This window comes from Bufo bufo, chromosome 2 (genome assembly GCF_905171765.1).
Source record: "Bufo bufo chromosome 2, aBufBuf1.1, whole genome shotgun sequence".
Lineage (NCBI taxonomy): Eukaryota > Metazoa > Chordata > Amphibia > Anura > Bufonidae > Bufo > Bufo bufo.
Genome location: NC_053390.1, coordinates 282,789,436 through 282,803,747, shown reverse-complemented (window position 1 = coordinate 282,803,747; position 14,312 = coordinate 282,789,436). Strand labels below are relative to the sequence as shown.

Genomic DNA, 14,312 nt, shown 5'->3' with positions numbered 1-14,312 from the left:
AGAATGAGAGATCTCCCTCCCTCCCTCGAGAATCTGAAGATGGAGAGCGAATAGTTTTTCCAGAGGCAAGAACACCTTGGCCTGACAAGTGTCCAGTACCATGCCCAGACAAGTCAACCGCTGCGATGGATAAAGACAAGACTTCTGCCTGTTCAGGATCCATCCGAAGCATTCCTGGGTGTCTAGAGCAATGTGCAAGCTGTCCGCCATCACCCGGAACGACGGACCCTTCACCAGGATGTAGTCTAAGTAAGGGATTGCCACAATCCCCCTGGCATGGAGCAGGGCCATGACTGCCGCCAGAACCTTCGTAAAAGACCCTGGGAGCCGCGGTCAGGCCGAACGGGAGGGCTACAAATTGGTAGTGAAATAGACCCACTGCGAACCGGGGAAACCTCTGATGACTGACGCATATGGGCATGTCAAGATAAGCGTCCTTGATGTTAAATCGAGGACAGGTACTCCCCCGGTTCCATGGACGCAATGACCTCAGTGACTATCCAGAATCTGTGGACGCGAAGGAAACGGTTGAGCACCATGAGGTTTGCGGCTGCGAGAGAGGCCAGAGGAGATGACCGAAAAAAACGGGCCATAGGGGAGGTCTTGAAATCCAGCTTGTTGCCCTCTGCAATGACCTCCCTCACCCACGCATCTGAGACGTGAGCCAGCCAAACATGTCGAAACACATGAAGCCGGCCGGCCGCCCACCCGAACGGAGGGCGCCGGGAGCCGCCCGTCATGCAGCAGAGTTTTTGGGATTAAAGGACTTGGAGCCCTGTTGACGGGAACGCCAGGAAGGGCGCGGCATGAAGGAAGGTTTGTGCTTCCGATCCGTGGCCGACTTGATGAACGCCCTCTTGGGGCTGGAAAAACTCCTAAAAGGGACAAAAAAAAGGCTTCCGCTTTTTTGACCTCTTAGACCGCCTGTTCTGTGGTAAATGGGTGCTCTTACAACCTGTAGCATCCGAAATAATCTCATCCAGGCGCTTACCAAAAAGTCTGCCGCCAGTAAAGGGGAGAGCCGTCGGGGTCCGCTTTGAAGCATTATCTGCCGCCCAGCAGGAGAGCCATAGGGTACAGCGAATAGCCACCAACAGGGCTGATGAGCAAGCCATAAACCTGGCCGCGTCCAAAGATGCTTCACAAATATGCACTGGCATGCGAGAGCTGCAGGGCCACATCTGCAAGTTCCCCCGAGGGGACTCCCAAGTCGAGACCCTGAAATAAGTTACTTGCCCACTCCTCCATAGCCTTGCTCACCCATCTAGAGGCAAACACTGGCTGCAGCGCTGTGCCCACTGCTTCAAAGGCAGATTTTTCAAAAGCTTCCAGCTTCTTATCTTTGACATCAGAAAAAGAAGCCCCATCCGCCATTGGCAATGTAGTATGTTTAGCCAAGCGGGAAACTGGCGGGTCCACTAAAGGTGGAGCCGGCCATTTCTTAGTAAAATCCTCCGGAAAAGGATAAAGGACGTTCAATCGTTTTGTCAACATGAAATGTCTATCAGGGAAATTCCACTCCTTGGAGAGAGAGGAATCAAACTCCTGGTGGCTGGGTAAACACTTGTGCAAATGACAGAACTTCCTGAAGGAAACACCCGCGCTGGATCCTCAACCTGCAGAGTCTCAATAACTGCCGTAATTAAATTATTCACCATGGATGACAGTTTGGACGACTGACCCTCAGGTGAGACAACATCCTCGTCTGACCCTCTCTCCTCAGAACATGCCTCTTCAACTGAGGACATGTCTGAGTAAAACTCTCTAGTATGAGGAGGAGAGGCCAAGGAAACGGGAGACACAGACACCCTTTTGGGGAGGATGTTCTGGCTCGTTTTGTGGGAAGGCCGCAATGGGCATGTGCCCCCTTGATCCCCAGAGTCGGACCGGTCAGAGGACTGCATTGCAGACAAACGCCCCAATATATCCACAATAGCTTTAGTATTGGAGACATCCTGCACCAACCTATACAGGGAACACGCCCATTCCGCTTCTTCCGTGGCTTGGGCAGCAACGGGTCTGGAGCCTAGCCACTTGATGGCGGCGCAGCACGCGCAAAGCAGAGGGAATCTTGCGCAACGCGATGCACAAGAAAAATGACGCACCAAAGGGACTGCCTGCTTCGGGACCTGGGGTCTGGGCTCAGACATAGTGACAATCCTGGCACAGAGTTTGAGGGGTTGCCCTGCAGGAGCAGGTCACACAGAAGTCGGGGCCTCAATTAACAAAGGCCCCAGCTGCGCCAGAACAGACGCGCCAACCACGAAGTGGCGCTCAGGAGGAAACTCTGCCCCATTCAGGAGGACGCCGCCATGGAAACGGACGCCCCCAGTAGTAGGCCCCAAATGAAGCTGGGCCCTCAATTACCAATTGCCCTGGTGGCCCTGTGGAAGCTGCGATATCCTCAACCGGTTCGGCCACACAACAGGAGCAGCCCCCTGATCCTTGCACAGGTGCCATTTAACATTTAAAGGGCTCTTATTACATATGGGGAGGAGAGGGAACTGGAGGGGGGCACTGTAGGCAGACTCCTACTCACCTGTCCGCAGTCTTCTGCCCCCCTGGCTCCAGGCGGATCACCAACTTCGGTGTGTGGCCCCTTGGTGAGGGACGCTACACTGGAAACAGAGGGAACTTTCGCTGGGGCGGCCGTGGTGATGCGATTGCTGGCAGGAGACCGAGGTCTTTACGGGAACCTTTGGTCCTCCTATTCTTACTGAGAGCGGGAACGAACAGGGGGTTTGGTTTGGGAGTGCAGGCTGTTTTAAGGACTGCCTGAAGCTTCCCGCAAAAAAATAAAAAAATAATCAGCAGACCAGGCAGGGAGGTCTGCCTCCTACAGACACTAAGCTAAAACTGATTTAGCTTAGTCCCTGCAGGAAGGGTATAGCTGAAGGAGGAGCTCACACTTTGTTTGCTTAGTGTCCGCCTCCTAGCAGCAACAGCTATACCCATGGTCAAAGCCTGTGTCTCCCAATGAGACAGATAAGAAATATAAATATTGTCTCCATACACCTACTATATTCAATACACAAAAAGCAGAAAAACGTGTATAAAGGATCGCCAGTCCTGACAAAGTTAGTAGTTAATAGGGTACCAAAAAAATGTATAATGCAAGTTCTAGTAGGGCTGAAATATATATATCACTACATAAAGTGGTGCAACTTTGGTATCCCAAAGATGGTACACAGACTTCCAGAAAGATTTTCAGAAGTTTTATTCTACAAACCTTTCGGGAAGTCCCTCAACCATCTTTGGGATACCGAAGTTCCACCATAAATTCCAGGCCACCTTGGCAGGGAAGGAGAGGGTAGAAAGTGTATTGAGCTTATCTTGCATCCCCCTCCCTAGTGAAGTAATTCCCTTACTTTGCCCATTTCATTTATACAGTTTTTGGTCTTATTTCACGTTCTGTGGTTTTATCTACATTACCATTGGTTATATTCCACTATATGTAGTGAGAATTCTCTCTTCTTGCTCTTTTTTGCTACCACACCATAGTCTTGTGGCGCTTCCATCCCATTCCCTTTCCTCTTTATTTGCTCTTCCCCTTCTCCCTATCACCCCTTTTTTACTTCCATTGTCCATACTACATATGTCGGATTTACATCATGTAAAAACATTTTATGCTGCAGCTTAGCTCCTATTAGTCAGCTGCATTATGACTTTTGCAATAGGTTTCCATCAATATTTGCTGAAATAGCCTAAAGATTTTAGGTTACTCAATAACTACACTACTTTATCTGGCACGGTTTCTGTTGAGCTGGCCATACACATCAGATACATGTCAGCTTACTGCTTGTCCCCATTCAGAACACATGCAGGCTAGGCCGTGCATGGGGGAGTCTGCTAAAGTAGTGCTCAGCAGACAGATACCCAATTGTGTATGGCCAGCATTACTCTTCCAAGTGTATGTCATTTATCCACACACTCCAGCACTTCAAGAGGTTTTGCAATGTCCAGATAATGATGGCCTATATTAGATTGATGGGAGTCCAACTCCCGGTAGCACCGCCAACCACCTGTTTAAAAGGCGTCTCTGTGCTCATACGAGCACTGCATTCTCCTTAGTGGTTTTTTTTTACTGCATGTCTTCTATCTCAGGGATATTTAACCTGCAGCCCTCCAGCTGTTGTAAAACTACAACTCTCACCATGCCCTGCTGCAGACCAATAGCAGTAGGATGTCCAGGAATGCTGGTAGTTGTCGTTTTGCAACAGCTGGAGGGCCGCAGGTTGGGCATCCCTGGTCTATCTTATAGTGGCGGTGCAGTGTAATTACAACCGCTCATCCCATTGACTTGACTAGAGGATGCAGCACCTGCATGAGTGCCGTGACCCCCCCAAGAAACAGCTGATCAGATTGGAGAGGGACTGACTCCCAGCACCACCACTGATCTGGTAGGTCATCAATATCCTGACACTGCACAACCCTTATCGTACTGCGTGTGGCACATGCGCATGAAGAGAAGCGTGGACATGTGGAATCACTGCCCTAGACAGCAGAACTACAACATTATCGTATGGTTATGAAAATCTTACCTCTATTGAGGCCCAGTTCTGCATTATGCTACAAGAAGGATCTCCGCTTTCACTAAACCCTGTAAAGATTATAGAAACATTCAATATGACAAATTATTAAGACATCTTATAAAAACCTAATATAGTAAATCAATTAAATATCCCAAAAGCAGGTCAGATTGACCAAAAATAAGTATCATCTAGTCAACTGCACAAAAATCCCAACCCTTAAAAGAATGTCGCACCATACAGTACAAGTGCTTACTTTCTTCCACTTCCTGCTTAAGGTAGTCTAATGCACGAACAAATGCAGCTCTAAGCTCTTCAAGTTCTTTACTGGAATCTGCAAGGTAAAGCAATCAATCAGAAATAACAATTACACAAACAATCAGTACAATACCCAGTATACGCAATGGTATGTCTAAAACATGCATACCGTATATTCCCATCCTAATTCTGGTCTACAGTCACAATAGAACATAGATGCATCCATAAAAGTCAGAGCACTTTAGCAACACGTTGAACAACATAGATTCCCATCTACCTCCAGCCAGACAGGCAAGTTCTAAAGTTCCCCTAAGAACGGATTCTGACAGACCTCATTTATTGCTCATGTGCACAATGAACTGCGCATGAACAGCACGCTGACCCGTACAAGTCAAAAGTGCAGCTCACAAATCCATCCTTTCACAAAGACCTAGTGTCCATGCGGAAAAGCTCTGGGCATGCCCTATTCTGATTGGTGTCTCAATGAACAAGGGCCCAGGGATCATTGGAGACAGTTGTATCAGCAGTAATCAGGACCATCTCCTACACGCACATACGGGACTCTCTGCGTATTAACAATTATCTGTGTGATGAGGCCGCAACGTGACGGATGGCTTTTAATATGGACCTCTGAACTCTGCTTAAAGGGGACCTGTCACCAGGATTTTGGGTATAAAGCTGAGGACATGGGTTGCTAGATGGCCGCTAGCACATCCGCAATACCCAGTCCCCATAGCTCTGTGTGCTTTTATTGTGTAAAAAAACTGATTTGATACATATGCAAATTAACATAAAAAGAGTCATATCTTACTTGTGTGACCAGAGAAGAGTCATATTTTCAAGCTCTGACTCATCTCAGGTTAAGTTGCATATGTAACAAATCGGTTTTTATACACAATAAAAGCACATAGAGCTATGGGGACTGGGTATTGCAGATGTGCTAGTGGCCATCTAGCAACCCATGTCTTCAGCTCTATACACAAAATCCAGGTGACAGGTTCCCTTTAAGGACCAAGTGAGAGGGGAGATTAAATGCAGGGAAAGGACAGTTTTTTCTTTCTTTTTTTTTCCTATAAGAAAAGCTTTGTCAGATCATCGGTCATCATTACCTAAATATAAAAAGACTTCCATAAGGTTTCTTTCACACACACTTTTTTTGTACATTTTTTTTTTTTTTTTTTAACAAGCCAAAAAATTAAGGAAAAAGAACCACAAGTGAAAAAAAAGACACAAAAATAAATCAAAATTAACCACCTCAGCCCCCATAGCTTAAACACCCTGAAAGACCAGGCCACTTTTTACACTTCTGACCTACACTACTTTCACCGTTTATTGCTCGGTCATGCAACTTACCACCCAAATGAATTTTACCTCCTTTTCTTCTCACTAATAGAGCTTTCATTTGGTGGTATTTCATTGCTGCTGACATTTTTACTTTTTTTGTTATTAATCGAAATTTAACGATTTTTTTGCAAAAAAATGACATTTTTCACTTTCAGTTGTAAAATTTTGCAAAAAAAAACGACATCCATATATAAATTTTGCTCTAAATTTATTGTTCTACATGTCTTTGATAAAAAATGGTTTGGGTAAAAGTTATAGCGTTTACAAACTATGGTACAAAAATGTGAATTTCCGCTTTTTGAAGCAGCTCTGACTTTCTGAGCACCTGTCATGTTTCCTGAGGTTCTACAATGCCCAGACAGTACAAACACCCCACAAATGACCCCATTTCGGAAAGTAGACACCCTAAGGTATTCGCTGATGGGCATAGTGAGTTCATAGAACTTTTTATTTTTTGTCACAAGTTAGCGGAAAATGACGATTGTAAGATAAGAAAAAAAAAAAAAAGTCTCATATTCCACTAACTTGTGACAAAAAATAAAAACTTCTATGAACTCACTATGCCCATCAGCGAATACCTTGGGGTGTCTTCTTTCCAAAATGGGGTCACTTGTGGGGTAGTTATACTGCCCTGGCATTCTAGGGGCCCAAATGTGTGGTAAGGAGTTTGAAATCAAATTCTGTAAAAAATGGCCGGTGAAATCCGAAAGGTGCTCTTTGGAATGTAGGCCCCTTTGCCCACCTAGGCTGCAAAAAAGTGTCACACATCTGGTATCTCCGTATTCAGGAGAAGTTGGGGAATGTGTTTTGGGGTGTCATTTTACATATACCCATGCTGGGTGAGAGAAATATCTTGGCAAAAGACAACTTTGTATACAAAAAAATGGGAAAAGTTGTCTTTTGCCAAGATATTTCTCTCACCCAGCATGAGTATATGTAAAAAGACACCCCAAAACACATTCCCCAACTTCTCCTGAATACGGAGATACCAGATGTGTGACACTTTTTTGCAGCCTAGGTGGGCAAAGGGGCCCATATTCCAAAGAGCACCTTTCGGATTTCACCGGTCATTTTTTACACATTTTGATTTCAAACTTCTTACCACACATTTGGGCCCCTAGAATGCCAGGGCAGTATAACTACCCCACAAGTGACCCCATTTTGGAAAGAAGACACCCCAAGGTATTCGCTGATGGGCATGGCGAGTTCATGGAAGTTTTTATTTTTTGTCACAAGTTAGTGGAATATGAGACTTTGTAAGAAAAAATAAATAAAAAAATAAATCATTTTCCACTAACTTGTGACAAAAAATAAAAAATTCTAGGAACTCGCCATGCCCCTCACGGAATACCTTGGGGTGTCTTCTTTCCAAAATGGGGTCACTTGTGGGGTAGTTATACTGCCCTGGCATTTTCCAGGGGCCCTAATGTGTGGTAAGTAGGTAAATGACCTGTGAAATCCTAAAGGTGCTCTTTGGAATGTGGGCCCCTTTGCCCACCTAGGCTGCAAAAAAGTGTCACACATCTGGTATCTCCGTATTCAGGAGAATGGGGTCACATGTGGAGTATTTATACTGCCCTGGCATTCTAGGGGCCCTAAAGCGTGAGAAGAAGTCTGGAATATAAATGTCTAAAAATTTTTACGTGATTCCGTGAGGGGTATGGTGAGTTCATGTGAGATTTAATTTTTTGACACAAGTTAGTGGAATATGAGACTTTGTAAGAAAAAAAAAATAATTTCCGCTAACTTGGGCCAAAAAAAATGTCTGAATGGAGCCTTACAGGGGGGTGATCAATGACAGGGGGGTGATCAGGGAGTCTATATGGGGTGATCACCCCCCCCCCCCCCCCCGGAAGGCTCCAGGGAGACACCTGTATGTGTTTTGCGGATCCGATCCATGTATCCGTGGATCCGTAAAAATCATACGGACATCTGAATGCAGCCTGACAGGGGGGGGTGATCAATGACAGGGGGGGTGATCAATGACAGGGGGGGTGATCAATGACAGGGGGGGTGATCAATGACAGGGGGGGTGATCAGGGAGTCTATATGGGGTGATCACCCCCCCGGAAGGCTCCAGGGAGACGCCTGTATGTGTTTTGCGGATCCGATCCATCTATCAGTGGATCCGTAAAAATCATGCGGACATCTGAATGGAGCTTTACAGGGGGGTGATCAATGACAGGGGTGTAATCAATGACAGGGGGGTGATCAGGGAGTCTATATGGGGTGATCACCACAGTCATTGATCACGCCCCTGTAAGGCTCCATTCAGACATCCGTATGCGTCTTGCGGATCCGATCCATCTATCAGTGGATCCGTAAAAATCATGCGGACATCTGAATGGAGCTTTACAGGGGGGTAATCAATGACAGGGGGGTAATCAATGACAGGGGGGTAATCAATGACAGGGGGGTAATCAATGACAGGGGGGTAATCAATGACAGGGGGGTAATCAATGACAGGGGGGTAATCAATGACAGGGGGGTAATCAATGACAGGGGGGTAATCAATGACAGGGGGGTAATCAATGACAGGGGGGTAATCAATGACAGGGGGGTAATCAATGACAGGGGGGTAATCAATGACAGGGGGGTAATCAATGACAGGGGGGTAATCAATGACAGGGGGGTAATCAATGACAGGGGGGTAATCAATGACAGGGGGGTAATCAATGACAGGGGGGTAATCAATGACAGGGGGGTAATCAATGACAGGGGGGTAATCAATGACAGGGGGGTAATCAATGACAGGGGGGTAATCAATGACAGGGGGGTAATCAATGACAGGGGGGTAATCAGGGAGTCTATATGGGGTGATCAAGGGTGAATAAGGGGTTAATAAGTGACAGGGGGGGGGTGTAGTGTAGTGGTGCTTGGTGCAACATATTACTGAGCTACCTGTGTCCTCTGGTGGTCGAGCCAAACAAAGGGGACCACCAGAGGACCAGGTAGCAGGTATATTAGACGCTGTTATCAAAACAGCGTCCAATATACCTGTTAGGGGTTAAAAAAAAATCACATCTCCAGCCTGCCAGCGAACTTTCACCGCTGGCAGGCTGGAGATCCACTCTCTTACCTTCCGTTCCTGTGTGCGCGCGTTCACAGGAAATCTCGGCTCGCGCGAGATGACGCATATATGCGTGACGCTGCCGCCTCCGAAACGCGAATCTGCGTTAGGCTACTTTCACACCTGCGTTTAGGTCGGATCCGTCTGGTATGTGCCCAGACGGATCCGCACCTATAATGCAAACGTTTAGATCCGTTCAGAACGGATCCGTTTGCATTACCATGAACAAAAAAAAAAAAAAAAAAAATTTTTATTTTTTTTTGTTCATGATAATGCAAACGGATCCGTTTTGACTTTACATTGAAAGTCAATGGGGGACGGATCCGTTTGAAAATTGAGCCATACTGTGTCAACTTCAAACGGATCCGTCCCCATTGACTTACATTGTAATTCTGGACGGATCCGTTTGCCTCCGCACGGCCAGGCGGAGCCCAGAACGCTGCAAGCTGCGTTCAGGTGTCCGCCTGCTGAGCGGAGCAGAGGACAAACGGAGCCAGACTGATGCATTCTGAGCGGATCCGCATCCATTCAGAATGCATTAGGGCTGGACGGATCCGTTCGGGGCCGCTTGTGAGCCCCTTCAAACGGAACTCACAAGCGGAGCCCCGAACGCTAGTGTGAAAGTAGCCTTAGGCGGTCCGGAGGCGGTTAAAGAGGTCCATCAGGATTGACATGTTGTTGAGATAATATGGCTCCAATATGCTAATGAGGTGATCAGAATGGAAAGAATATTCTTTTAAACCCATTAAAATAGAATACCTCCTAAAGATGGGAAGAAAGATTGTCTTCCGGTGAACAGAGGGGGGTGGAAAGAATTGGGGATACAAAGATAATATAAAAATATTTTGTTACCTTTAGTAAAGTCCACCCTTCTTCTGAGATAGTCCAAGTATGACTGCCAAATCTCTACATAGTCTGTGGCTTGAATGAAACCTGCATTTAGAGCCTTCTCAAAAGTTTCTACAAGTGAAAACACAGAAAAAAACATTAAAAAGGGGTTGTCCGAGTTACGGAAAAAAAAAATATATATAGCACTGTAAATCTGATAGGCAGCAATATATAACGGAGTTAAGCAAGTTTTAGGTTAAAAAAATATATATATTTTTCCTAATTTCCCTGGTTCTCTTCTGGCCCTTTGTTCACCTGCAATAACAATCTCTGCCCCTCCCCCTGCTCTGCAAAGGGAATAAATACAAGAGCTGCCCTGAGTGACAAGTCTGCCTGCTGGGAGACTCTGCAGCATGTTGTATTTGTAGAACTACAAGTCCCAGCTGTATAATGACACTGCTAAGGGAGTGAATACAAGAGCTGCCCTGAGTGACATGTCTGCCTGCTCGGAGACTCAGCAGCATGTTGTATGTGTAGAACTACAAGTCCCAGCTGTATAATGACACTGCTAAGGGAGTGGATACAAGAGCTGCCCTGAGTGACATGTCTGCCTGCTCGGAGACTCAGCAGCATGTTGTATGTGTAGAACTACAAGTCCCAGCTGTATAATGACACTGCTAAGGGAGTGAATACAAGAGCTGCCCTGAGTGACATGTCTGCCTGCTCGGAGACTCAGCAGCATGTTGTACGTGTAGGACTACAAGTCCCAGCTGTACAATGACACTGCTGATACACACAGGATCTTCCCCCTAACTGTTGTGCAATGCTCTGCAGAACTCCTGTCAGCTCCTGTGGCCAGCATTTGTCTCCTCACTGCCTACAGCTACTCAGTAAAGCCTTCAGCCCCGAGTCTGTGCAGCTGAAGAGGTTAATGTTTTTCCTCAAGAATCCAGGGAGAGAGCAACAAGCAGCAGACTGCAGTGCAGGGGGCGCGACCAGAACAGTGACGTGTCGTGTACAGGCACATATCTGCTCTGTCAGGCTTGTGCACTAAACATTATCAGAGCAGGGAGAGAAGCTGAAATCACAGGTCATGTGACCCTCAATGAAATCTGAGAAAGGAGCAACTACAGATGCATAAGTGCATGGCAAAGCTGTTACATTTGATTACTTAGAAACATATAAAGAACAAAAAAAATAACTCGGACAACCCCTTTAATAAGAAATTAAACAAAATATTCTAGAACATTAGACCTAAGTACAGGTTTGAAAGGTCTTTTCCCATCTGCCCATCTTATCAAGTGATAGCATGTCACTAGGATATGTCATCATTTCATGATCAGTGGGGGCTTGTCACAGCGCCCCTTCATTCTCAGGATCGGTATGAGTTCCAGAAGTCGGACCCACACCGATAGTAATGTAACAGCATTTCCTAGTGGCACGCCATCACTTTATAAGACGGGAGAAAACCCTTAAAATGATACACAAGTGCTTACCTGCTGTTTATTTTGTCCACTATTGACTACTGACTATTTTTTAGATCTGGTCCATTAGGGCACAGTAAGGTCTAGTACACACAGTATTTATTTTTTGCACGGAATTCTTGCACGGACCGAAATTCCGTCAGCGGTCGTGCCTTTTCTGCCTCCCATTCATATAAATGGGAGGCAGCACAGAAGATCAAGGAGCGGCTGTTTAAAGCGACGCTGAGAATGGACATGTCATACTTTAAGACACCACTCTGGGATCTTAAGCGTTGCCTCCCAATTGAAATGAATAGGAGGACTTCTGGTTCCGGCGCTGGAATGTAAGGCGGTGTAGTGAGGAGCTCCGCTTCAACTTCTCCCCAGAACAGCACATAGCCGCATACAGAGCCTCCATCTGGCACTTGCAAGCGGTGTCCAGGCGGAGGGGAAGGCAATAGGGCGCCGGAAGAGCGCGAAAACCACAAAGATCGTGAAGATCGCGCAAATGCATGTGAGGCTCTCTCTGGACATATTTGTGGGAGAGCAGGAATTGATATCTCCTGAACGCCTGGGGACCCTTCTTGATTATAAAAGACTAGCTATTGAAGTAGCAAAACATCTTGCCCCAGACATCAAAGACTCTCTTATCACAGCGGTGTCAGCCTCACTTCAAGAAATACGCGCTGACGTAGATTTTCACTCCTCTAGATTGGATAGAAGTGCTCCACACTTTACACAAAGAAAATAAAATTCCAACTACAGTATTCTGCGACATTGAGGATTCAAGTTGCAGGTGAAGCTCCATATATCTTCAAATCACTAGGGGAAGCGCGGAAATTTGGTGAGACCCAAAGATGGAAAGAAGTCGACAAGAGCAACAATACAAGCAAAAAAGACAGACACTCGCCAACTCTATGTCAGGAAGGGGACAAGGGCAGTTCTCAACACGCTACCCAGGCACCTACTGTTTCGGAACAAAGATGGAATGAATGGAGGAAAATTACTGAGAAAGAACTGCAGGTCACAGAAGCCAGATCATCCCAAAGACCGAACTGCTATGCAACCCTAACAGTGGACTGATAAGTATAGAGGGCTTATTATTCTTCTAAGAGTGATGGCAGCAAATTTCACCCAATGTTAACCCACTTCTTGGAGTGAAAGTCCAGAGATAGCCATAGGTTGAGAAATAGGAGAATAGGAGAAAGGAGCCTAGTACAAAAGGAGGCCCTTCTCGTTAAAATAATGTTTATGTTGTCGCATTTGTTAATTGGTTATGAGACTGACCGTCTACTGTTAAGCATTATGAGTCGGATTACCAACTCAAAGAAATATGGAGCTAGAGATAAATTCTACTTTAGGGAAAACACGAGAGGGCAATACTATATATGTGAGGATTATCAGCTTATGAATGTCTTTGTCTTTAAAACTAATAATGCGTATAGTCACTTGGAACATTAAGGGCCTCCACTCTCCAGAGAAGCGGATGATTGTTCTTCGCCATTTAAAAAGATTAAGGGCAGACGTTGCGTTATTACAGGAAACTCATCTAGGGGAGGGGGAATGGAAATATATGGCTCACCAGCCCAAGGTAGATCTGCTGGAGTGCTTACCTTCATTTACAAATCTCTACCACATAAAGTATTATCTGTAGCACCAGATGGTGATGGCAGTCTACTACACATGACCATTGACACACCATGCGGTCTATTAGAGCTGTTCAATGTATATGGCCCAAATAGTGACAATAGAGATTTCTTTCTTAATCTAGAAACTCAGGTAGCCATTCAGACAACAGCAGTAAAGTTAGGCCTCTTTCACACTTGCGTTGTTGGGATCCGGCATGCACTTCCGTTGCTGGAGGTGCCCGCCGGATCCGGAAAAACGCAAGTGTACTGAAAGCATTTGAAGACGGAACCGTCTTCCAAATGCTTTCAGTGTTACTATGGCAGCCAGGACGCTATTAAAGTCCTGGTTGCCATAGTAGGAGCGGGGAGCGGTATACATACAGTCCGTGCGGCTCCCGGGGCGCTCCAGAATGACGTCAGAGCGCCCCATGCGCATGGATGACGTGATCCATGCGATCACATGATCCATGAGCTTGGGACGCCCTGACGTCACTCTGAAGCGCCCCGGGAGCCGCACGGACTGTAAGTATACTGCTCCCCCGCTCCCCGCTACACTTTACCATGGCTGCCAGGACTTTAGCGTCCCGGCAGCCATGGTAACCACTCTGAAAAAGCTAAATGTCGGCTCCGGCAATGCGCCGAAACGACGTTTAGCTTAAGGCCGGATCCGGATCAATGCCTTCCAATGGGCATTAATTCCGGATCCGGCCTTGCGGCAAGTGTTCCGGATTTTTGGCCGGAGCAAAAAGCGCAGCATGCTGCGGTATTTTCTCTGGCCAAAAAACGTTCCGTTCCGGAACTGAAGACATCCTGATGCATCCTGAACGGATTTCTCTCCATTCAGAATGCATTAGGATAATCCTGATCAGGATTCTTCCGGCATAGAGCCCCGACGACGGAACTCTATGCCGGAAGACAAGAACGCAGGTGTGAAAGAGCCCTTAGTTGGAGGAAATTTTAACTCCGTAGTGGATCAGGACATTGACAGGAGCCGAGATCCAATGTCGCATAAAAAAATTACACAAAATAAGGCACGAAAATACACTGGGCTCATTTATAGACTCCACGAGACTTGTAGACACATGGAGATACTTACATCCAGAGGGAAGGGAATACTCGTTCCATTTACATGCTCACGTCTCCTGGTCCAGGATCGATTATATGCTTGTACAAAACCCCTGCTGTCCAGGGT

At 46.3% G+C, this 14,312-nt stretch overlaps 1 protein-coding gene across 1 annotated transcript in view; it reads right to left on the bottom strand.

The window, feature by feature from the left end:
- SART3 (spliceosome associated factor 3, U4/U6 recycling protein) overlaps positions 1–14,312 on the bottom strand; it is a 67,305-nt gene that overhangs the window by 41,168 nt on the left and 11,825 nt on the right. The window contains exons 9-11 of the mRNA XM_040416619.1: positions 10,054–10,161; positions 4,786–4,863; positions 4,542–4,600 (exon numbers count right to left, since the gene is read on the bottom strand). Of these exons, the coding sequence (XP_040272553.1) occupies positions 4,542–4,600; positions 4,786–4,863; positions 10,054–10,161 (245 nt within the window). The remainder of the gene's footprint in view (positions 1–4,541; positions 4,601–4,785; positions 4,864–10,053; positions 10,162–14,312) is intronic.